This window comes from Octopus sinensis, linkage group LG11, assembly GCF_006345805.1.
Source record: "Octopus sinensis linkage group LG11, ASM634580v1, whole genome shotgun sequence".
Lineage (NCBI taxonomy): Eukaryota > Metazoa > Mollusca > Cephalopoda > Octopoda > Octopodidae > Octopus > Octopus sinensis.
In genome coordinates this window covers 62,128,493-62,155,695 of record NC_043007.1, presented here as the reverse complement: position 1 = coordinate 62,155,695, position 27,203 = coordinate 62,128,493, and the positions used below count along the sequence as shown (strand labels likewise).

The 27,203-nt window shown below is 37.5% G+C and overlaps 2 protein-coding genes across 4 annotated transcripts in view; both read left to right on the top strand.

Annotated features, from left to right (window-relative positions):
• The window catches only part of LOC115217678 (solute carrier family 46 member 3-like), a 44,471-nt gene that overhangs the window by 8,342 nt on the left and 8,926 nt on the right, over window positions 1-27,203 (top strand). The window contains exon 1 of one of the 3 annotated variants that reach the window (XM_036507574.1): window positions 6,594-7,750. The exons of 1 other annotated variant lie outside the window; for it this stretch is intronic. In XM_036507574.1, the coding sequence (XP_036363467.1) occupies window positions 6,622-7,750 (1,129 nt within the window). In that variant the 5' untranslated portion in view covers window positions 6,594-6,621. Of the gene's footprint in view, window positions 1-6,593; window positions 7,751-19,974; window positions 21,286-27,203 lie in introns of those variants that run through there. One more of the 3 variants, XM_036507573.1, reaches the window with a different exon arrangement.
• LOC118765450 (proton-coupled folate transporter-like) lies at window positions 25,721-26,281 on the top strand. Its single transcript, XM_036507575.1, has one exon. It carries the CDS (start codon window positions 25,792-25,794, stop codon window positions 26,209-26,211), a length of 420 nt encoding a protein of 139 aa, XP_036363468.1. The 5' UTR covers window positions 25,721-25,791; the 3' UTR covers window positions 26,212-26,281.

Sequence of the window (27,203 nt, the reverse complement as noted above, 5' to 3'; positions counted from 1 at the left end):
CTCAATTCCTTTGAGCACCCCGGACTACCACCACACATTCTCAAACTTAAAGTTGGTGCCCCTATAATGCTCATTAGAAATTTGGTTCCCCCAAAACAATGCAATGGCACACGTTTGATCGTTAAGTCATTATCTCCCACCGTAAACTTATATCAATATTTGCCTGAATAATCATCATAATTCAGTTCAATCATTAACAGTACTTAATATTGACTGCCCTACTCTGGATTTATGTTTTTTCTAAAAAAAACGTGTGTGTGTGTGTGTATGTATATATATATATATATATATATAATATATATATATATATCATCATCATCATCGTTTAACGTCCGTTTTCCATGCTAGCATTGGTTGGACGATTCGACTGGGGTCTGGGAAGCCAGGAGGCTGCACCAGGCTCCAGTCTGTTCTGGCAGTGTTTCTACAGCTGGATGCCCTTCCTAACACCAACCACTCCGTGGGTGAGGTGTGTACTTTTTATATGCCACCGGTACAGGGGCCAGGCGAGGCTGGCAACGACCACGTTCGGATGATACTTTTTATGTGCCACCGGCACAGGTATCACAACTACAATTTCCATTTGATTTTTGATGTTGATGTACTTGACTCAATAGGTCTCCTCAAGCACAGCAGGTCACCCTACGATCCAAAGTAAACACAACAGGCCGTCCTGCGATCCAAGGTACTTTGGATGGGCTGGGGCTTCTATGTGAAGCTGCTGTAGGAAACAGCCTTGAACTCACGTTATCTGTCGGATCTTCGCAGTCACAGCATATCTCCACACACACACACACACACACACACACACACACACACACATATATATAAAGACAACAATTGGAAAATATGAAATACCTATGGATATAATTAAAAAAACGTGTATATATATATAGGTATGTCATATTTTCGTTTGTTGTCTTTTTATTTAATCTTGAAAAGATGATTTATGTAACGCACGCACTCATTAATGTTTTACCTATATGTATATGTAACGGTTAAACAATAATTGATAAACAATTGGATGGAACGTCGGAGTCATCATCAGTTGTAACGGTTGTTGTTGTTAAGGTGTTGGTTGCCAGTATGCAAGATGGAAGAAGAACAGCGATCGAAGTCTTAAAGAAATATTTATTTACCGTTACTTTGTATTTATCCAAAACCATGACGGGTTGGTATCAATAACTAGTAAATGGAAAAACATGCGAGGTAAAAAGAGTTAATTTCGGTCGGTATGTGTGTACACGATCTCATAGTAATACATATAGAGAGATATGGTAATATTACAGAGAAAAGAAAGTTTGTGAGTGAAAGTGAGAGTGGTGGGACGAAACAAATGCTTCGCTGGTGAGTTACCATAGTTATCCTTTTCGCCCTTTTTTTAGCGACGGCATTTTGTTCAACCGGTCAGCCAAACTCGGTTCTCACTAACTTTTGCTTGGGAATCTTCTGTATATATAATTATCGTCAGATCGCGAGAAAGAGATACATACCGTTATCCAAACAATAGGTATTTTGGGACGTCTATTGTTCTGTCAATTTAACTCTCCACCGCATACAAAAAGTTAGCAGGGGTCAAGTGGCAAAGACATTATTCTGCTTAGCGAAGGCATCTGATAAATGTAACTGCAGTCATTCACAGAAAGACTATTGTTTTACCGTGAGAAAAGTGCTGTTGAACTGTTAAGTGAAATTTGGTGATCGAGGATCGAATCCACGCTATACCTGCATGAAGTTCACATCATCACCTCCAGAGAGGTTCCGAGAAAAGGAAACGAACGATCGAGGAAGAGCAAGAAATGCATAGCCAAGGAAAAAGTTTGCATATCGGGAGAGAAGATCATTGAAGTGTATACGGGACAGATATTTATTCAAGTGAGTCTGAATGGCGGTGTCGCTTTGCGTGCCAAAATGTGCAGCCAGCGACTGGGCAGTACGGAAAAGGAGTTAAAACGTGCGTGCACGTGAGGCCGTATATACGAGTGCAGGTGCACGTATGAAAATTCACTGTAAAATAAGCTCAGGTGAGCGAGTGAGTGTATTCTCAATCCATGACATCGAAGATCTTCCTGCAGGATTGCAGTGTGTGAAATGCCTAGAAGGATTTTCAGAAGTGAGATGTGTCTGGTGCTGTTGTTGTGGGTAATTGCTGAGGTTAGCAAGAACGACAGTGTAGCAAACTGGAATTATGCACGAGACAGATTATTTTCTCTATTCATTACGTGACCAAACAGGTCTAGCAAAGGAAATTATGTCTAACACGAGCGTAGAGAGCATATGAACACCCGACGTGCATCGAGTCGGGAAAAGAGTTGAGCTGACACAGACGTGTTGAAATAAAGGCAGTAGAGGCATAATAGAGTTGTGTGTGTGTGTAAATGCGTGCGCAGGGTTGAGGCAGCACTGCTAGTGCAGTGATTACAAATACAATGTACAGTGTTGAATATGCCAGTGATTAAAGCAGTACTGGATATGCCAGTTGATGCATGAGGTATTAAGTAGCTTGAACGTGCAGGAGCAAAAGTATGGCATGCTGGCGCGTCATAAAAGGCAAACAAATTTCTCTATGTATACGTGATCGACCTAGGGTCTTACAGAGGCGAGTTGTGTCTACAAGGATGCAGGGAGCATGAAGAACAAGCGAGAAAGGTATGTATGATGCATGTATGTGTGTGTAGTGATACTATAACGGTGCGCGCGCGCGCACCGTCCATTTTCTATTTTCGCGCGTGTTGGTGCCTTTACCAAGGCAGAGAGAGGAAGGGCCCTCTCGCGCATGCGCGAAGCACCGGAAGAAGAACCCTTTTGCTACGTAGCAGTTAGCCGAGGCAAGGGGGTCGTAAGACGTTGACCACCAGCGTCCAGCAGCAGCGGGGACTTTGAGACATGGCTATCGAAGGCAACGGTCACGTATATTCTCTCTCCGTCAGGACTTGATTCTAGCAGCAGTCGGCCGAATGCCTTTAACCAAATTGTTGCCGACCACATTCAACTTCCCTGTTCGACGCCATCTTGAATCCGTTCTGGTTTTAGCGGCTGAATATTGTAAATATTACAATCGATTAACTTTCAGCCTTGCGCGCCCCGAACCAAGGACATCAGATAACACACTTATTGTTATTGTTACCAAGAAAGAGAATAAAGTAGTATATATATATTTTACGTCTGCGTCTTGTTGTTTCTGACTGGTAGAATTCTGGATTATTAAAGCAACGGCTAGTGATTGCTTTCTTGTACCCCGAAAGTACAAGAGAAGATATTCACACACTAAGTTCGTTACATGTGTATAAAAAATGTGTGCAGATGCGTGTGCAAGGCCAGGTGCCGAGGAAAGGTGCATGCCTGTGTGTATGCAACAATACAAACATTTTCAAAGTGAACGAAAAAAAAGTACATGCAAAATATGAATAATAATAAAGAACATTCAAAAAGATATGCCCATGAATTTAGCTGTTTTAGTGAAATGAGTCGTCGCGGAATTTATGCATCGCGGAATGTGTGCATTGCGGAATGTGCTTCATTGAATATGTGCATTGCGGAATGTGTGCATCGTGGAATATGTGCATTGCGGAATGTGTGCATCGTGGAATATGTGTAACTCGTAAACAAATGAAAGTGTGCAGTGCAAACAGAACAATAAAATAAGCAAAAATGATAACTTAGCTGAAAATAGTGTCCTTGGTTAAACGTGTACGGCTGAAAGTGAAAAGAAGATGTGCATGCAAAGAAAAATAGTTGTTGAAAGTCTATGTGAGAGTCTTGTGTACGTGCAAAAGTTCAAAGACAATGCAGAGTTTGTACGTCGGTGCGAGACGAAAAGCGTGTGCGTGCCGAAAAGGTTGTATGTGCAGGCTTCTTTATTTTCTTCCAGTTAGTTTCTGGGCATGTAGCTGTCAAAATGTTGCGCTTATAGGCTTTCATGGTCGGCGAATTCCTTGTGCGTCGGCAGTGTTGCATTGTGGGTAGGGTACCAACACCATGCCTTGACAACCTCTCTCGAAATGGCAAAGCCGATCGGTGGCACAACTAGGCCAGGGATTTCTGGAAGTTGTCCAGATACTTCGGCTCGAATGTTCTTCCGAACAGGTTGTCAAGCTTGGTCCCCATCGAAGCCTAGAGTTTCCTCCAGGACGTCATCGGACATGTGCTCTACAAACCCGCTATAAAAATCCGTAGTGGTAGCCCCGCTGCCGGTATTGCTTGCTCGGGAGAACAGAGAACAGAGTGCATGTCGCACTCCCTCTGCCATTCGCTCATTTTTGGTCTCCGCGTGATCCATGTGTCTACGTCCCGCAGGGACGTCAATTGTGGCAGGAAAAACCTGACATGCAGTGATCACACTCGTTCACCATCCAGGTAGAACCAGAGATAGCTCAACCTCAGCGCATTGCGCATCAGCCAAGGCATCCCCAACCCACCCTTTAACGGTTTCTGACAGCAGATGGAGCGCTTCACAAGTGGTGGTTTCCCATTCCACAAAAAAGCGGAAAAGGATCCGTTCCAGCTTGGTCAGTCACACAACGGGGTAAGGCACAACGGTTAGTCGGTAAGTTATCACAGATGCTATAAACACCTGTGCAACCTCAGCCCTCCCTAGCAACGATAGCGTCTTCCCAGACCAGGTCTGGGTTTATGGCCGTCACCTTGCCTGTGACCTCGCTCCAGTTTTTCTCCATCTGGAGGTCCGGCCCAAACCAGACCCTGAGCAGTTTAATCGGGCCCTCCGTCCAACGTCCCACGACGTTGGGAGGCATATAATAACCATTTGTACGCAATTTTTTTTTGCATTTAAAATTTTTATTGTTTAATTTTTAATTTTTCATTTTTTTTCTGCTTTGGGCTCTCACAGATGCAGCCTGGACTCTAACTGTTTATTTTTACCACCACCACTACTACCACAAGCAACAACCCTTGCCTCAAACCCTAACTTATCTAATATTCTTGGAATTCATTTATTTTTCAGGCATGCAGATGTTTACTTATCGCTGAATTGAAATATCTACTTAATTTTCGCCCTTGCCATTTTTCAGATTTGCATGGATGTAGTTAGATTTTTGTAATATGCACACAGGCTGCTATTGAGTTACGCAGCATCCTGTATGTCAACAGTTAAGTGCTATCCTACATGATGTATAAGCAACATCCTACATGATAATGATGGTCAGTATTTTCTGTGATAACAGTAAGGCAGTTTACTATAGCGTAGCACCAAGGAAACACTTTATATGATAGCATTTAGCTTACCATATGATAGGCATCACCCTATATTATAACTAGTAGGTTGCACAAGATATAAGTTAGATATAGTTGATAATAGCTAGACAGCAGCCTATATAATAGGTAGGCAGCACCGTATGTTAACAAGTAGGTAGTACATGATGACTTTGGCTTAGGGAGGTCTTGTTTTTTGATATCCAAAACCAGCCAGAAGGATAGACATATTGTTGAGAACAATAGATTTCGTTGCTGGTACCTATTATCTCTATTCTAACTTTTGGTAAAATAGAAGAGGTTAGAAGGGTCAAGTGGCGAAGACAGAAGGTCAAGTGGCGAAGACAGTATCTTGCTTAGCGAAGGCATCTGGCAAATGTAACTGCTGTCACTCACAGAAAGACTACTGTTTTACCGTGAGAACATTACTGTTGAAGTGTTAAGTGAAATTTGGCTATCGAGGATCGAATCCACGCTATGCCTGCACGAAACCACTACATATACATATAGTTGTGCCGGTCAAATTTCAGCTTCACCTTTTAAAGTGATAATATTACAAAATAAGATTGTTTTGGGCTCATTCCAATTATGAAATTATCCTTGGCTCTATAATCAAAATTAAACACAATCATTATGTAAAGGTGTCACTGTGATATAAGAAAAACCAGAGTTCAGGAAAGAATTCTGCACATTAAATAATTACCGGGATACCGTAAGTATTCCAGTTTTACCTCTAAAAGTTTGAATTATTAATAAAATTTTGGGGATTTTCGAATCCTGTATTTGTGTGCTTTTTGTAACTTACACCGGACGAACCCACTTCATGTTTAAACTTACGAAGTCGATATCAGATTATCAGTGAGAAACGGGTAGTATTAATTGTAGGGCTTTGTCTTCCCTTGATATTTTGTCGTTTCTTATTTATTTTATTTTCTCACTCAAATAGATTTATTGTTTTCACAATAAACTGCTTGACTCTTCTAGTGGCATTTAGTTCAACACATAACTTTGTATTGTCTTTTGTTTATAGGTTTTTGAGAAATTGTTGTTTAATGCATTTCTCAAACATGCAACCTAATGCTTGTACGAAGATTCGAATTCAGAAAGCTTTAGTTAAAGCACCGTCAGTATATATTTCATCCTAGTTTATCTATCTGTGATATATCATATGCATGTATCTGTAATCAAACGATATTTCTTCGAAATTCTTTCATTTATAGGATTTTGCCATCTATCTCAGTAATCAAACATCAAATCTTAATTAGCAAGTCATTAGATGGTTTTACTATCTTCATATCATAATGAGTTTGCTATTTAAGAAAAAAACAAAAAAACAAAAAACAAATGGGATGTTTATATAGTTTCGTACATCTGAAGTTTTGAACAGATAGCAATACCTCTTACATCAAAATGGTAACAGAAGGAAAACCGAAGAAAATCGAACGACAAGATTCGCTTGTCCAAAATGTTACTTGGCGACATTATATGTTCTTCGTCATTCATATGCTTCAGTCAGTAGCTTCATCTATCGGACAACCCGTTTTAACGCAATATTTATATGCTAAGATAAAAAACGAATATTTTATTGCACATAACATAAGTAATAATGGATCACATCAGCGTCTGGGTCGCTGTTTCACGAACGTTACTAGCCCGGGGTACAAGTTACAGCAAGAAGTGCAATCCATTAATGCAGAATGGATGCAATGGTTTTCTTTATGCTCTGGCATCCCTAGCATCATTGTTATTTTCATCGCAGCATCCTGGATAGATGTTCTCGGAAGGAAAGTGGTGGTTATTATCAATATGACAGGACATATGCTTAGATATCTTATGTATTGTCTTGTAATGAATCTGGAACTGAAAACTGCATATCTTTTGTGTGGTTACGTCATCGAAGGAGTAGTCGGAGGACATCTGTTGAATATCATTGTCACCTATGCATACACAGCCGATATTACTCCACGTAATAAAAAGAGAGGATTCTTACTAGTAGTAGTTCACGGCATAACACATATCTGTTATGGGTTAGCTCACCTGGGGTCTGGCTATTTTATCCGAGAAACAGGATTTTCTTGGCCTCTAGTATTTGCAATTTGTTTATCCGGAGTTTTGATAGTTCTTTTTATATTTATGGTTCCGGAGACTATGCCAAGAGGTAAACTCTCGGAACTTTCTTTAAAGAAGAGTGCTCGACGGGTAACTATGTTTTATACATCCAGCAAAACTAAGTCTGGGTCACAGAGGTTGAAATTTTGGCTTTGTTTATTGGCGTTTGCATCGTTAAGTCAAAGTGTAATTGGTGAATTTGGTCTGGAGATACTCTACGAACTGAATGCTCCCTTTTGTTGGGATTCTGTTCAACTTGGCTATTATGGAGCTGCCATGTCTATTGGTATACCAATGCTGTCCATTCTTACCCTGAAAATAATGCAAATGTTTTTATCAGAACCACTAATTGGTGTTACTTCTCTGATCTTCTTCATCCTAAGATCTCTCATTCGTGCATTTGCAACCAAAACATGGATGCTCTATCTATGTAAGTACTATATGTTTAATGTAAATATTTTCTGATCTTTAAGGAACCTTGCTTAGTCTTGTTCCACACACAAGCACGCGCACACACACACGGACACACTCACATGCACGCACACACACACACATTATATATATTATACATAGATATGTTTATATATGTGTATGTATGTGCATGTATGTATGTATGTATGTATGTATGTATGTATGTATGTATGTATGTATGTATGTATGTATCTATGTATGTATGTTCTCTCTTTATCTACTGCAGTCTGTCTGTCAGTCTGTGAAATTTCCTTTGCCTCAAAGATTCAGTCTTTGAGCAGTATTACTTAGAAATTTGGCAATATAACTAAGTTTGTCATTGATTGCTGGTACAAACATGAAATTGCAATCAGTTTATGGAAGTTGTAAGATCTGTATTTGGATGACATGTTTATGATCTCGATTATATCTGAGACATCCGCAACCACCCTAACCAGATCCAGCATGTCACTAATCCCGATGGTGCCGTTGGTGAAGGCGGGTGGCCAAGTGCGTAGGCCTTGTGATCTCATCACATAGTCCACTCTAAACAGAATCACATGAAGGCCATCTGTGGCTCGAACAATAAGCCTCTCCGCTTCCTTCTCTAAGTCCAGTAACGATGATAAACTGGGCGACGGGGGCAGGCTTGGTCCGCTGGAAACCTCTAGTATGGAGATATACACTGACGGCTCTTGCGTGAAGGTCGTCCTCATCCATCAGCATGAAGAGGTTCAATCACTCACTACAGATTAACTTCTCAGATACGAGTTAATGCCGACGATAAAAGCCTTGTCACACCCTATGACATACTGATCCTACCTGAGAATTATGTTAAGGTATACGTTTCAGTGGAATACTCAACCATGTTAATTAAAAAAGCAGGGTACTTAATTCATCAACAACTGAATCCTTATCTTCGAACGACGGAGATCCGTGACCCCTGTATATAGTTAGCTTCTTGTATGTATATTATGTATGTATGTATGTATGTATGTATGTATGTATTTATTTATGTATGTATGTATGTATGTAAGTATATTATGCACGTGTATATTCATGTACGTATGTTATGTATACGTGCGTTTGTGTGTAAGTCTGTATATGCATATATGTGTACCTATGCAAGAATGTATATATGAAGTATGTATATGTATCCATAAGTGGATATGTATAGGTATACATGGGTGTATGTATGCATAAATGTATATTTTAACAAGTTTCTTCTTCTTCTTCTTCTTCTTCTTCTTCTTCTTCTTATTATTATTATTATTATTATTATTATTATTATTATTATTATTATTATTATTATTATTATTATATTATTATTATTATTATTATTATTATTATTATTATTATTATTATTATTATTGAGTGAGAGAGCAGTGCATGCCATCAAAGTGACACTGGGGTAAAATATACGAAGCCCAATATACCCATCATGACTACCCGTCTGATAAAGGTACACCAGGCACATGCATCACAACCATATGTGCGCGACATGGTGATCTCATATCAAGATAAACAGCACATGACCTTGCAGGTGGGGCCCAGTTAGAATTTTCTTCAGGTTGAGTAGCCCATCCCGCTCAAAAGGTCCCTGAATAAGGGTTGTTTAAGGATGTTGAAAGAACCACCCATGTTTCCAGAGGTGAATTATTCAAACCCCAAAGAATCCCTCTCAACACATGGCTATGATGCTCCCCCACTACTTCTGCTCGTGATCAGAGATGCACATATCGTCAGCCACTAAGGGACATGCTCAACTGGTTAAGGTCAAACAACTGAGAAGCAAATCTGTGGTATTGAGCAGAATATTTGCTGTAGCCCATCTTTTATACCAAGACAAAACAATGTACATGATAACACTTCCAATCAGTTAAGATCAGAAGCCATGAGAGCCACTGCCTGGTACTGCATCAGGGCTATTATTATTATTATTATTATTATTATTATTATTATTATTATTAGCATCTTCTTTCAATTCTGTTTCCATTTCTTGCCGAGTGTCTTCCTGACACCTGGGGCAGAGACATGTACTGTATACATTGGTAGGCTCTCACTGTACGCTACTCGTCGGGAAATGGGATTGGTGGACGTTTCACTCGAGCAATCTATAGAGAATTAGTGGTGGGGAAGAGTAATGAGGTCCTCAGGGAGACTCAGGACATCGATGAAAATGAACTGGCCAGTCTGTTCAGATCGGGTACTACCATGGATAATTTCCAGAATCCCTTCACCTGGTCGTGCTATCGAGGGATTCTAACCGGTTGGAGAAAATCTCTACAGGTATGGATGTGCCGTCAGAAGGCTTGTCCAAAATGCACGCAAAGAGACGAACCTGTTCTACACGCACTCTTTCGGTGTCTGGCATTGCTGGGTTGTGGAGTTATATCAAACAGTTACTGTCTTGTGTGGGATGGACCCGGCTACCAGCTGAGTCCATAATGATGATTGCCTAGCCACCCTCCTGTAACCGGGTAAAAAAGCAGTTTTATTTTGTCTGGCGGCTATGGTGAAAAAAAGGTTGTGTGGTGGATGAGGCTGACCGGCATGAGAACAGTGACATTTATCTTTTTTAGAGCCCTCATCGACTTTTTCAAGTTTTACTTGTTAAGGAAAATTAGGGTGGTGAAGGAGTGCTGTCCTCGAGTGAATTTATAGAAAGGTGGATGGAAGTGACGAAAATGGTACGAGTGAATGGCATCGCATTTGTAAACCAGGGAACAGAAATGAAAGAGAGTACTTATACTTGGTGTTCTGGGAAATCTTGCTTAGTGGGGTTCCTTGATTGGTCCTAGATGTTCTCCTGTATCTGGAGGATCACATCACTATAATTTTTTTTTACTTTTCTTTATTGATGTGTACCATGTATACATGTTTGTGAATACTGTATACCAGGTATGCTTGTATTGTCTTTTTACTTACCATTCAATTCTTAGTAAATCCCTACACTTTATGTCCTTCATTGTATTGTTCCCTTCATCCGTCGCTCTAGTTGTAAATAAAAGAAATCGTCGTCGTCGTCGTCATCATCATCATCATCATCATCATCATCATCATCATCCATCATCATCATCATCATCATCATCATCATCATCATTATTATTATTATTGTTTTATTTCTCAGAGCGCTCGGTCTTGTTTGTTTTGGTTGATTCTGTGAGAGCGGACATTGTTATCATCATCATCATCATCATCATCATCATCATCATCACCATTCTGACGGTGCCAAGGAGATAAACCTTTTGTAACAGTTCTACTGGACACTCTATTCCAATTTCCTTGATATTCCTCTTGATGCCTTCTAATACACTACCCAAAGAACCACCAATAGTAAGCACTGTCTTTACCTTCTTCATTTTCCATAAGCGGGCTATTTCGTACTTAAGAGGACTGTGTATATCTATTTTTTCGCCTTCCTTCTTGACTATTCGTGGGTCAAAGGGACACGCAACATTAACTATATAGCACATGTGGTGCATCTTGTCATCCACCACTAGGTCCGATCTTTTATGCTCTAGCACCCGATCTGCTTGGATTGGGAAATCCCAGACGATTTTTCAGGTCTCCGACTCCGCCACTCTGAGGTTTGTACTCATACCATGTCTTGCCTCTCCCTAGCGCCCCCGCTTTTTGCAGTTTCCAATGTAGCACTTTCACTACCTCATAGTATCGCCAAAATATTATTATGTTTGACTTTCGGTTTGTATTTGTACAAGTTGACTCCAAATTTCACCCAGAGACCCCAAGAGACAACAAGCTAGAAGTTCAAGCTGGTGTTATCACTAGGGGCGCCATATATTTGGTTTTGCACAAAATTTTGTACTAGAGAATGTCTAAGAAAACATAAGGAAATTATAAGTTTGTTTTAATATTTAGGATTACATAGACAGTATTTTACGAAGGATATAGACAGTTCCCATAAGCACCATTTTTTGAATTCCTTCGATTTTTGGATTTCCTGGTATCTGAGCTAGGTAGCAATCAGCTCCTTTTGCTATCATTCCTAGAGCACCTATGACAACAGGTATTGTTTTTGTCTAGAGGTTCCACATTTTGCCAATTTCTATTTCAAGATCTTTATACTTGCTCAGTTTTTGGTAGGTCTTGAGAGACACATTTATGTCGATTGGGACTGTATTATCAATGAGGAGGCATGTTTTTTGTCTGAAGTCTTTCAATATGATGTCTGGCCTATTCGCATCTATCTTTTTGTTAGATGTCGTTTTCAAGCACTGGAGGTGGTTTGTGTTCCTACCAGTTTTTATCATGAGGCAGGTCCAAGTCATTGCATATTACCCAGTTAATATACTGTGCGTCTCTATCATGCCTGTTGAGATACTCTGTAGGCGCAAGAAGACTGCACATGGAGACATGATCGATGGTTTCATTTTGTTGTTTACATACACGTTTTGGGCTACTACTGTTCTTTAGTATGAGGTCGACTTTACCTTTCATCCTTTCGGGGTCGATAAAATAAGTACCAGTTACGCACTGAGGTCGATATAATCGACTTAATCCGTTTGTCTGTCCTTGTTTGTCTCCTCTGTGTTTAGCCCCTTGTGGGTAGTAAAGAAATAGGTATTTCGTCTGTCTTTACGTTGAGTTTAAATTCCACCGAGGTCGACTTTACCTTTCATCCTTTCGGGGTGAATTAAATAAGTACCAGTTACGCACTGGGGTCGATGTAATCGACTTAATTCCTCCTCCAAGCTGCCCCTGTGACAAAAATTTGATATTATTATTATCATTATTATTATATTGCATATCATTATCAGAATATCATTATTTTACATAATAATGGCGTAAAGTACTGGGGTCGATTTAATTCACTTACCCTTCACTTCCCTTAAAATTGCTGGTCATGTACCACAATTATATGCGCAGAGTGATGTAACTCTTCCGCATGTATTGTTGACTTGTGGGTTAATGTTGAACTGCTGCAATAACGTATAGGAAGTATCTAGTTATCAGCTGAGTCCGTTGTGAAGATCATCTGTCATCTTCCTTTGGTTTTCTTTCGGCCAAACCCTCATTAACTTTTTCAAGTTTTACTGGAAAAGAAAAGTAAGGATGCCATTTCTCAGCAAATTTAAAAAGCAGATGAGAGCGGTGTGCTTGATCCGAATGAACGAGGCTACTGTAAGCAAGAGTTTATAAATTGGATGAGAACAACTGAAAGAAAGTATTTGTCTTAGTGGTCAGGGTAATTGTGGTTTTATGGAGTTGCCACAAATATTTCCTCGGAAGCCTCTCTCTTAATAATAAAAACAATAATGATGATGATGATGATGATGACGATGATGATGATAATGATAATAATAATAATAATAATAATAATAATAATAATAATAATAATAATAATAATAATAATAGTTATAATTGATAATAATAATAATTAAAGGATTGATGTTAATCCTCCAGAAATTAAAGAAACAATAAGAAGAGTGCGACCAAATTCACTCAGAAAGCATCCAGGAGTTTGCGTAACGATCCCCCAAAACAACAACCAAAACGGATATCCATGCCAAAAAAGCTATAGTTTGTGTTTGGTGGGATCATAAAGGCATTATTTATTATGAGCGAGAGTGATACTCTACTCGAGTACCTCTAGGTTTGCAGGAAGAGGGGGTGGGGTCATAGACCAGGTCCTTCAAATATTACCAAAATGAAGTAGATTGAGATGTTTATTTTGAACTTGTGGAAGATACACGAGATGTCAAAATATTGTTCATTCGATAACAGTCGCATTCTTCTTCTTCTTCTTCTTCTTCTTCTTCTTCTTCTTCTTCTTCTTCTTCTTCTTCTTCTTCTTCTTCTTCTTCTTCTTCTTCTTCTTCTTCTTCTTCTTCTTCTTCTTCTTCTTCTTCTTCTTCTTCTTCTTCTTCTTCTTCTAATAATAATAATAATAATAATAATAATAATAATAATAATAATAATAATAATAATAATAATAATAATAATAATAATAATAATAATAATAATAATAATAATAATAATAATAACAATAATAATAATAATAACAATAATAATAATATTTCTTTCAACTATAGGCACAATGCCTTGAATTTGTAGGGAGGAGGATAGCAATCACATCGACCCCAATACTTGACTGGTATTTAATTTATCGACCCCGAAAGGATAAAAGGTAAAGTCGACCTCGGCGGAATTTGAACCCAGAACGTGAAAACGGACGAAATGCCGCTAAGCATTTTCCCCGGCGTGCTAACGATTCTGCTAGCTCGCCGTCGTAATAATAATAATAGCTAGCTGGACCCGTGAAAATTTCATGGAAAACATAAAAAATGTAAGGATCTGTAAACAGTGAACTGGTGTCATGAGAAATGTTTATATATTATGACTGTCTTTCTTTACGTTCTGAGTTCAAATTCTGCTGAGATCGACTTTGCCTTTCGTCCTTAGGAGTCGATAAATTAAGTATCAGTTGTGTATTGGAGTCGATCTAATCAACTGGCCCCCTGCCCACAAAACTTTCAGACCTAGAAAAGTATATTGTGACAGTTAAAGAATATAGAAACTAATGTAACACCAATGACTATATAATCCAACCAAAATATCTCAGTTACACAAACGTAAATGGAATTACTATTTAACCTTATAATACATCGTACATATTCGAAGAACCTTCTTGGTTTAGTGGTACAGAACTTTTTTCTGACATTCTTTTATTCTTTTACTTGTTTCAGTCATTTGACGGTGGCCATGCTAGAGCACCACCCTTTAGTCGAAGATATTGACTCCTGGACTTATTCCCTGTAGGCCTGTTGCTTATTGTATAAGTCTCTTCTGCTGAACAGCTAAATTACAGGGACACAAACGCACCAACATCGGTTGTCAAGCAATGGTGGTGGTGGAACAAACACAGACACAAGCACACACATATATATACATGCATGCATACATACATACATACATACATACATACATACATACATACATACCTACATATATATATATGACGGTCCTGGAGGTAGTGGCGATGCTGGCTGGTGCGATTTTGTGATTTGCTGGTATGCCGAGAGTGATCCAGCGGACCTTTAACTGGTTCCCCGATCTTAAAGGTGTAATGTGGATGTGTAATGATGACACATCAACAAATGAGCCAGAAATTCTAACTTAAAAAATATAGAAAGAAAAAGACAATGTTGTATTCCGAAGCCAAAAGATGTTTTTTAGCTGAGGTGTAATTTTATAATGAAAACAAATTCAAAATTTAAATTTTGGAGCAAAACACCACGTCTTTACAAATTTTATCCTCGTGCGGTAATGACAAGTGAAATTGACATCCAATATTTGCTGTGTATGTATCTGTGTATTAACTTTTCTTTCGATTTATGTATTTACTGTCTCTCTCAGTTTCTCTCTTTCTCTTTCACTTCCTTTGTGTCTCTCTTCTCTCTCGCTTTTGATTTAACAATGTGTATATGTATCTATGTATCTACTTCTCTTGCGATGAACGCCGTCACCACTCACTGTCTCTTTCACTTTCTCTCTTTCTCTCTCACTTTCTCTCTCTCTCCCTCTCTCTCTCACTTTCTTTCTCTCTTACGTCCTTTCTGAAGCATTTAAAAAGACAAAACGAACGCCGTCACCACTCTTCACTCTCTCAAATTGCTCAGCGGCATTTTGTCCGTCTTTACGTTCTGAGTTCAAGTTCTACCGAGATCGACTTTACAAGTTGAGTACTGGGGTTGATGTAATCGACTTACCAACTTCCCCGAAATTGCTGGCCTTTGCCAAAACTTTAAATCATTATTGTTACAGGACAAAAATTGTACTGGACAAAACCTGTACTATTACTGTAATACTGCGCAATTTCTTTGCATTTTGCTGAGAACTAGTGAATGTAGGAATTCTTTGTTCATGCTGATAATTAATACCTGATAATTTATATTTTCTTATTAGATAATTGCTTCGCATCATTAAAGAAACAGACATGCAATGTGATCAACGTTATTATACGCATTGTATGCGGCGTATGTTCCGAGAGCAGTCTTTTCTTTTCTCCACACTATCACACATTTTTGTCATACTCTATTATCCTCTCACTACGTTCTTCCTCTATTCCATTCTCAACCTGACTGTCCTTATATAGTATATAGAAGGGCCTCTGTTTTTGTGTTGTATTTTTGCCGATAAATGCCGACGAAGGGGGGCAGCATCATTTGTTCACATAATTCAGTATTACTCTCATATTTTCTGTGTTCCTACTATTTTAATATATATGGTGCATCTGATATATATATATATATATATATATATATATATATATATATATATATATATATATGAGATTCACTTGAATTAGGTATTTAAGTTGAAGCACCAAGTCAGTTTGGTATTATCCACACAGCTCAAAGTAAGGTGAATAAAATCAAAATAAGCAACAGGATATCAAGTTTATAAATATTTATTTATTTGTGTAGCTGAAGATGGCACTGCATTTAACTCGATGTAATGATTGCAGTGTTCAATTAAATGGAGTCACTCGAAACGGTCGTACTGCATCACTCTGGATACGCCAAACTGCCATTGGAGGAATCTGGGTTTCCAGACTTGTTCTTCTTATAGACTTTTTGGGGCTTCGCAAGAGCTTTTGGCGAACCCGCTCGACCGTCTCTTCTGATATTAGTGGTCGTCTAGATCCTTTTGTCCTGCACAGGTAGCCTTCCTTTTGAATTTTTTGTGCCATGTCCAAATCTTCATTGCCTTTGGTAACTTTTTAGAGAACTCACTCATAAATGCACGTTTCACAGTCTTGTTCGACTGTGTTTGAGCATACTCCAACACACAAAGCGCCTTTTCTCTTCTAGTAAATGCCATTTCTATACCTCAAGAGATAAACAAAATTTTGACCTGTTTCTGCATATGCTGTAAAAATTTGAAGTCATTTGAACAAGAACTGGCAAAGTTATTACATTGCGAAATAATATCAAATTTTTTGAAACACCCTATATATATATATATATATATATATATTAGGTCTTCCGGAAAGTTCTGAGCGATTTTAAGCTAAATCTGTTAACGCTTTATTGAATACGCCTGAAACGTAACATAGTTAAAACTTTGGTATTGTTTGAAGTAATAGTGCATCTCTTTATTGTTCCGGGCTAAAAATAAATCTATCTTTCATTCGGGTTGCCTTTATTGACATTTGAAATGGATAACCAGATTTTTCATATTTGCGTTGTAATAGGTTTTTGTTTTTTAAAAAGGAGAAAATGCTGCAAAAACTTGCAAAAACGTTTGTGAAGTTTATGGTGATGGTGCTGTAGATGAATCAGGTGATGGTACTGTAGATGTTCGAAGGTGGTTTACAAAGTTTAAAGCCGGAGAATTTAGTTTGGAAGATGACAGTTGCAATGGAAGACCTTCAAAATTGGATGTAAATGTTTTGAAGGCCAAAATCGAAGAAAACTGAAATATCACGACTAGAGAACTTGCAGAGGAGTTGCAAGTATCTAAAAGTACGGCTCATGAACACCTAGTAAAGCTAGGATACATTTCTCGCTATAAAGTATGGGTCCCTCACAAACTCTCATAAAAGACTTGCTTGGACTGGTATTCCGTTTGTGATATGCTTTTGAAGCGGAATGAAAGCATGCCTTTATTTTTAAACAACTTGTGACTGGAGATGAAACAAAGGATTGTGTACAAAAACGTAGTGCGAAGTAGATCCAGGAGTTTTCGTAAGGATCCACCGAAACAACAACCAAAACGGATATCCATGTCAAAAAAGCTATGTTTTGTGTTTGGTGGGATCATAAAGGCATTATTTATGATGAGCCTTTCCCACAAAACTAGATAATTAATTCTGATGTATATTGTCGTCAGCTGGATAATTTGAACCAAAAAATCAAAGAATTGAGACCTGAAATTGCCAACAGGAAAAGGCTAGTGTTCCAACAAGACAATACCCGACCACATGTGTATTTGGCTGGGATCTCTTACCACATCTATCGTATTCTGATATTGGGCCAACCGACGAGCTCTTGTTATTGTCTCTACAGAACTCATTGCAAGGGAAAACATTTAACAATTTAGATTGAGTCAAAATGCATCTAGATAACTTTGTTTCTTCAAAACCAGTCAGATTTTATGTTGATGTAATATTTAAATTGCCTGATAGATGGGCAAAGGTCATTAATAATTATGGAAATCATTTCATAGAATAAAATTTGTTGAAAGGTCAATCATTTATATACCTTTTTGTATATTAAAAAACGCTCAGAACTTTCTGGACAACCTAATATATATAAATATTATCTTCTATCATATACTTGTTTCAGTCGTCAGACTGCGGTCATGCTGGTACACCGCCTTATATATGTGTGTGTATGTATGTGTATATATATATATATATATATATATATATATATATATATATATATATATATATATATATATATATATATATATATATATATGCACGCACACACATACACACACACATTCATATATGTATTTATGTATCTATGTGTGTGTATATATATATATGTGTGTGTGTGTGTGTACGTCTGCATATATATATAATATATATATATATATATATATACACACATAAATAAAGATATGGCTGTGTGGTCAAGAAGCTCGCTTTGCACTCACGTGGTTTCGAGTTCAGTCTTACAATGCAGTGTCTTGGGGACGTGTCTTGTATAACAGCCCCGAGCCAACGGATGCCTTCTGAGTGAATTGGGTTGACGGAAACATTGTGGAAGACCGTGGTGTGGTTGATATATTCGACGAAAACGCTTAAATGCGGTGCACCAGCACGACCACAGTCCCATAACTAAAATAGATAAATGATCTATCTATCTATCTATCTATCTATCTATCTATCTATCTATCTATCTATCTATCTATCTATCTATCTATCTATCTATCTATCTATCTATCTATCTATCTATCTATCTATCTATTTATCTATCTATATTAATATTAATATTAATATTAATAAACAGTATGGAGGCTTGAGCATCCACAAAATTATTTTGTAGTTATATACAACATATTATAATGATCAGTGTGTTTGTGTGTGTGTGTGTGTGTGAGTGTGCGTGTTTATGTACGTATATGTATATAGATACAATGATCGAACAATCGAACAAAGTTTAAGGAGAGAAATTAATGAGAGACAGCATAGTCTTACATCCTCTAAGTTAAAGAGAAGCTTAGGGAATGGTAAAACTTTGCAGGCCCTTATTAATTTCTTTCCTTTCACCTCTTCCCTTGAAGAAGTACACCGTCCGATACATTAGATTTCCACTCCTCACGGTTAGTTCACGGCACTTTTTTTTATCCATTTATGAATATATATACATGTGTGTGTGTGTGTGTGTTTGTGTGTATGCTTATATGTTTGTGAAGGCGCGTTGTTTTAATGTTCAGGGCATTCGGTTCACGATTGTAGGGTCGTGAGTTCGATTTCCGGCGACGCGTTGTTGTCCTTGAGCAAGACATTTTATTTGATGTTACTCCATTCCACTCAGCTGGGAAAAATGAGTTGTACCTGTATTTCAAAAGGCCGGGCTTGTCACACTCTGTTAGGGGTACACGTGTCTGTGGATTGCTCAGTCACTTTCACGTTAATTACACGAGTAGGCTGTTCCGTTGACCGTATCAGCTGGGACCCTCGTCGTCGTAACCGACGGAGTGCTCCTGTATGTTTGTGTATGTATGTGTGTCTATGCATATATGTATGTGTGTGTGTGTCACTATGCTTATATGTATGTATGTATGTATGTATGTATGTATGTATGTATGTATGTATGTATGTATGTATGTATGTATGTGTGTGTATGCTTATATGGGTGCGTGTATACATGTGTGTTTTGGACTTAGTCAATTGGTTGAAGTTATATTGGGACAAATCCTGTACTATTACTGTAATACTGCGCAATTTCTCTGATTTTTGCTGAAAACTAGTGAATGTAGGAATTCCTTGCTCATACTGATAATTCTTATCTGATAATTTATATTTTCTTATCAGATAATTGGGTCACATCATTAAGAAAACAGACAAGCAATGTAATCAACGTTAGATCAGTAACCAAGCAACTTGACCAAAGTATTTGCAAATTCATCTTAATCCTGTCTCTAAGAATAAGCAACGCAAAGATTTCGTATTGTCCGTATGTCTGTGAGATGATGATTTCTTTGCGGCCGTTCGCTTTATCTTTACATGTGAGGAACCACTCGTATTTATAATCGGTATCAATTCATTCAACAATAGTCAGCAATAGACCGGTGCTGATCTCAGAACAACTAAACTTAGAATTTCGCTTTCAGTTACTTTGACTTAAACCATTATGGGTAAACTCAAGGATTCGTTTAGCCTCACACCTGTGGAACAAAAACACGACAATAACACAACGATAGAAAACCAAGATTCTCTGGTCGATAAAGTAACATGGAGGCATTATTCATTTTTCTTTATTCACTTTTTAGAAGATATATCGTATGCACTTAGCTTACCCATAATGGATCAATATCTTTATGCCAAATTAGCTGAAGAGCACATTGAAAATACTACGTTAGCCATTAATTCAACTTTCAGTCACGGAGGCAACTCCTTATGCTCAGTGAACAAGGCATCGCCAGTTTATTTATTACAGCAGAAAATCCAGTCTGAAGCAGCAACATGGGGACTGTATTTCAGTTTGATACAGGGCATTCCTCAAGCCTTTATGGTACTTCTTTTGGGAAGTTGGACCGATATACTTGGCCGAAAACCGGTCATTGCTTATAATATGTTAGGTTTTGCTGGAAGATGTGTCGTCTACATAGCAGTAATGCACTGGAAATTGCCAACAGGCTATCTTCTTATAGGATATTTTCTAGAAGGGATTTCTGGAGGTTATTTCGCTAATATTCTTCTAGCGTACGTATATACAGTAGATTTAACTGCAAAGGGACGTCTCCGGGGAACTTTTCTTGTCATTGTGGGAAACCTGTCTTATTTATTCTATGGTACTATTAACTTTGCTACAGGTTATTTACTTCGTGCTTTTGGATTTTTCTGGCCGACAGTGAGCTCTCTTATATTTAAAATAGTTCTCGTGATATTATTGCTAGTTTTCGCGAAGGAAACAGTGAAAACACGGGGGAAATGGTCAGATCTGAAACTTGGCAAAAGTATGAGACGTGTTTTGAAATTTTATCTTAAAACTGACAAGTACCAAAACAAATATTCACGGTTGAAATTTATTTTGTGCATTATCTGTTTCATAACATTAAGTCAAAGTTTATATGGAATATGGACTATTGAAAGATTATACCAATTCAATTCACCGTTTTGCTTTGATTCTATTAAGCGTGGACATTATGTCGGAATTATGTCTATTGTTCAACCGGTTGTCAGTACAATTGCTTTAAAGATCTTCCAGCTCTTTCTTCCGGACGATATAATTGGTGTCACCGCAGTTTTCACATCGATTGCCCAGAACATATTTGTAGCTTTAGCTTCTTCAGAGTGGATGCTTTATGCAGGTAACTATTCATTGCAATACCATTAATATTCTTCTCAACGGTGGCAGAAAGACAACGTAGAGCAAGAATGAAGAGCCTCGAAAATTGAAACCGTAGCCCGATTTCAATTATGAACTTGAGAAAGTAATAAGCGTGACTATTATCTCAGTTACTTCTCGTAAAATAGAGGACTATTGTACTTTGTAAAAAATGTAATCATTATTTATTTTCCATTAGGATGTTTCCTTGAATAATTACTATCAGTCTTTATGTTGTTTTCCGCCACAAGCTTTTATATATATATATATATATATATATATATATATATATATATATATATATATGCATAACTATTATCCTATTAATTGAAGAAGTTGAATTATACCGAAACAATGTCCGAAACTGACACAGTGTTTCTTAAAGAGCAGGCTATTATTCTCTTCTCTAGATAACTATTTCCAATTTTAATTTAACGTCAGCTAATCTTAGAGATAATATCTTTTTCCTTTCTTTATTTCGGATTGTAGCGCTTGCTTTTGATTATTTGTTTTTAGCAATGTTATCCTCACCGATGATATATATTCATGAAAAGATATTGATCGACATATCAAATAAATTAGCACCTCACTTATATGTTGCTGCTCTCAATATTATATATATATTTCTTTGTAATGTCCATCTTCTCAATGATGTTTGCAATAACTGGTACAGTTACGGAGTAGTACGATGGAAGTAAAATCTCCGGACTTTTAAACGCACTGAAACTATACTGATTCTGGTTTCAATGGCTGACGAGAGGATTTCCACATTTAATTGTCCTTTTCAGTTAATCGTTTATATGTTTCAGATTGATTTTCACTATATTCATTTCTGGAGTACACAGCATCCTATTATCGCTCATCTATAAATAATTTTTCTTTCTTGCTATGAATACATTATTTTCCCTCCTGGCTAACTCATTCTTTTACTTTCTCCTTTCTCTTTCTCTCTCTCTCTCTCCCTCTCTCATATTCTCACTCACATTTTTCTGCTCTCTATCTTTCTTTCTGTCCCTCTTATTTAACATGCTTTCATTTACATTTACGTTTCCTTATCCTCTTTCATTATCTTTCTTTCTATCTCTCTCTCACTTTTACTCTATTCAAAACCATTCTTACGCTCTTTTGCTGATGTTTGTTGGCCAATATCAATATTTCCCTCATCCTGTCTTGCTTACCGATAACTTCACCTGGGTCACACATTCTTAAAATTCTCTCCTTCCTTCACGTTCGTTATGAGACGAAAGTCATAGTCCTCTTTTCCTTCGCGCTAATTCTTTTTCGGTGAGTTTGTTACTTTCCGTGCCCAACGGCAAAAATGAAATCTTATTTGTTGAAGTGCATTACTTGTGTATGTCTGTAATTTTCCATCTGAAACCTGTGCTGCAGACCTCAGGGACCTAAGCTTGTTTTTCTTTTCTTTATAATGTTCTTCATCTCAGTGGTATTTACAATCACAGGGATAACCAGAAGAGTAGTACCATAGGATTAAAGTTTCCGGACTTTCCTAAAAGTTATGAGGGAAAAACTCGGATCTTGTGAATTTTCCGAAAGTCCTCTCCCTATTCATTTCATACACATTTTTTACACCCGTTGCACTATCTTTTTTTTTTCGTTTCCGGGTAATATTGTAAACATTAACCAAAATTCCATCTAATTAACACTGTTTGTAGCTGTTCTCGTAAATAGCTAAAACCTTTTTCCCAGCCCGAAGCATTCTTGATTTATTATTCTTGTCTCTTGATGGTTAATCTTCTGTCGTACATTTTCATTGTAATTCGGTTTTGTATCTATTTACAAGTGAATAATATCGCTACATACTGTTCATTTTTGCGGATCTAGTCTTTCTCATTCGCAAAATGACCCTCTCCTTAATTTTGCTCAGATTGCTTTCAATTTTGGTGTATGAATGCGAATCAGAATTTTGATTACGATCAACCAATTACTTTATCTCATAAATTAAAGAATATGATGTTTACTTGGAATTAAAGTTGGGTAATTTTAGCCAATCAACAGACAGTAGCATTAGTAGCTTGTTACCATGACAACCGCACGCTGTGTTGTGGCTTACTCTTGTCTATGTTGATTTCACCCGCATGTTTTGTTTTAATTTTTCTGTGTGTTATTATATATTTTTTTCTGTGCTTCTGTGTGTTAGTATTTTTACATATTTTTCATTTCATATATTTTTGGGACTCATTGACTCAGATAGTTGGATTTATGATTTCACTAGGTAATTCTATTCATAAAAAATTTAAAGAGTATTTCTTAACCCGTTAGCTTCACATTTCAACAGCTTAACTGAAATTTAGCCGATGTAACAGGAACTGAGAGGGATATTGTGGAACAGAGAAACTGAGAGGGATATCGTGGAACAGAGAAACTGTGGGTGATACAGATAATTTGACATTATTTTTGAATTCTGCATGCAAAAACGTATGTAATACAGGTATTTGTACATAGATATATGTTAGGTATACATAATACTGAAGTACGCATAAAGTAAACACATGCAGACAAATGTATTAATATAACAAATTTTAAAAAAATGATAGAAACATACAATCAAAGATGGTACATGTTGATTTTATTAGATATTTCTGTTTATTTAGAAACCAGCAATGAACAAGTCAGACGCTAAACTATAAATTTCACAGGGTACGGCCTTGAAGTTGACATCGCTCCGCTAAACGCAGAAAATTTCTGTCTCGCTATTGACTAAAAATACCTCCCCCACTCCGATTTTTAAACCTCTGTAACTTTTTCTTCAATTTTTTTCCCTCTACAACATCATACCTTCAAAGCAATGAGACTGAAAGGCTACATTATTATAGCCGATTTTCAGATTTTTTTTTACTTCCTTTTAAAAAAAGCAACAGACTTTTAATTAGTATTGTCACTATTTCATCTTGCATACAACTCGATTTTAATGTGGGCAGCCTTAAACGTGATTTTCTTAATGTATTTATTTCAATTATTGCCCTTACTTGACTCATAGAATATCTTGGCCATCTTGCGTTTTCAGTATCAGAGTTGCCAACTATCCTCGTTAATTTCCGTGAGCACGTGTTGTCTTGTCAACTGTAAACACTCCTCTGTTTGTTCTGTTTGACGTGTCGAAGTGGAAGAGGAAGCTAATGGGTGTACGTGTGTGTGTGTGTGTGTGTGTGTGTGTTGTGTGTGTGTGTGTGTGTGTGTGTGTGTGTGCGTGTTTATGTACGTATATGTATATAGATACAATGATCGAACAATCGAACAAAGTTTAAGGAGAGAAATTAATGAGAGACAGCATAGTCTTACATCCTCTAAGTTAAAGAGAAGCTTAGGGAATGGTAAAACTTTGCAGGCCCTTATTAATTTCTTTCCTTTCACCTCTTCCCTTGAAGAAGTACACCGTCCGATACATTAGATTTCCACTCCTCACGGTTAGTTCACGGCACTTTTTTTTATCCATTTATGAATATATATATATACATGTGTGTGTGTGTGTTTGTGTGTATGCTTATATGTTTGTGAAGGCGCGTGGCCTAGTCGTTAGGGCATTCGGCTCACGATTGTAAGGTCGTGAGTTCGATTTCCGGCGACGCGTTGTTGTCCTTGAGCAAGACACTTTATTTGACGTTGCTCCGGTCCATTCAGCTGGGAAAAATGAGTTGTACCTGTATTTCAAAGGGTCGGCCTTGTCACACTCTGTGTCACGCTGAATCCCCCTGAGAACTACTTTAAGGGCACGCGCGTCTGTAGATTGCTCAGTCACTTTCACGTTAATTTCACGAGTAGGCTGTTCCGTTGACTGTATCAGCTGGGACCCCCTCGTCGTAACTGACGGAATGCTCCTACATGTTTGTGTATGTATGTGTGTCTATGCATATATGTATGTGTGTGTGTCTCTATGCTTATATGTATGTATGTATGTATGTATGTATGTATGTATGTATGTATGTATGTATGTATGTATGTATGTATGTATGTGTGTGTATGCTTATATGGGTGCGTGTATACATGTGTGTCTTTGGACTTATTCAATTGGTTGAAGTTATATTGGGACAAATCCTGTACTATTACTATAATACTGCGCAATTTCTCTGATTTTTGCTGAAAACTAGTGAATGTAGGAATTCCTTGTTCATACTGATAATTCTTATCTGATAATTTATATTTTCTTATCAGATAATTGGGTCACATCATTAAGAAAACACACAAGCAAAGTAATCATCGTTAGATCAGTAACCAAGCATCTTGACCAAAGTATTTGCAAATTCATCTTAATCCTATCTCTAAGAATAAGCAACGCAAAGATTTCGTATTGTCCGTATGTCTGTGAGATGATGATTTCTTTGCAGATGTTAGCTTTATCTTTACATGTGAGGAACCACTCGTGTTTCTAATCGGTATTAATTCATTCAACAATATTCAGCAATAGACCGGTGCTGATCTCAGAACAACTAAACTTAGAGTTTCGCTTTCAGTTACTTTGACTTAAACCATTATGGGTAAACTCAAGGATTCGTTTAGCCTCACACCTGTGGAACAAAAACACGACAATAACACAACGATAGAAAACCAAGATTCTCTGGTCGATAAAGTAACATGGAGACATTATTCATTTTTCTTTATTCACTTTTTAGAAGATATATCATATGCACTTAGCTTACCCATAATGGATCAATATCTTTATGCCAAATTAGCTGAAGAGCACATTGAAAATACTACGTTAGCCATTAATTCAACTTTCAGTCACGGAGGCAACTCCTTATGCTCAGTGAACAAGGCATCGCCAGTTTATTTATTACAGCAGAAAATCCAGTCTGAAGCAGCAACATGGGAACTGTATTTCAGTTTGACGTTTGGCATTCCTCAAGCCTTTATGGTACTTCTTTTGGGAAGTTGGACCGATATTCTTGGCTGAAAACCGGTCATTGCTTATAATATACTCTTTTTTTACTCTTTTACTTGTTTCAGTCATTTGACTGCGGCCATGCTGGAGCACCGCCTTATAGTCGAGCAAATCGACCCCGGGACTTATTCTTTGTAAGCCCAGTACTTATTCTATCGATCTCTTTTGCTATCTTCTTATAGGATATTTTCTAGAAGGGATTTCTGGAGGTTATTTCGCTAATATTCTTCTAGCGTACGTATATACAGTAGATTTAACTGCAAAGGGACGTCTCCCGGGAACCTTTCTCGTCGTTGTGGGAAACCTGTCTACATTATTCTATGGTATTGTTAACTTTGCTACAGGTTATTTTATTCATGCTTTTGGATTTTTCTGGCCGACAGTGAGCTCTCTTATATTTAAAATAGTTCTCGTGATATTATTGCTAGTTTTCGCGAAGGAAACAGTGAAAACACGGGGGAAATGGTCAGATCTGAAACTTGGCAAAAGTATGAGACGTGTTTTGAAATTTTATCTTAAAACTGACAAGTACCAAAACAAATATTCACGGTTGAAATTTATTTTGTGCATTATCTGTTTCATAACATTAAGTCAAAGTTTATATGGAATATGGACTATTGAAAGATTATACCAATTCAATTCACCGTTTTGCTTTGATTCTATTAAGCGTGGACATTATGTCGGAATTATGTCTATTGTTCAACCGGTTGTCAGTACAATTGCTTTAAAGATCTTCCAGCTCTTTCTTCCGGACGATATAATTGGTGTCACCGCAGTTTTCACATCGATTGCTCAGAACATATTTGTAGCTTTAGCTTCTTCAGAGTGGATGCTTTATGCAGGTAACTATTCATTGCAATACCATTAATGTTCTTCTCAACGGTGGCAGAAAGACAACGTAGAGCAAGAACGAAGAGCCTCGAAAATTGAAACCGTAGCCCGATTTCAATTATGAACTTGAGAAAGTAATAAGCGTGACTATTATCTCAGTTACTTCTCGTAAA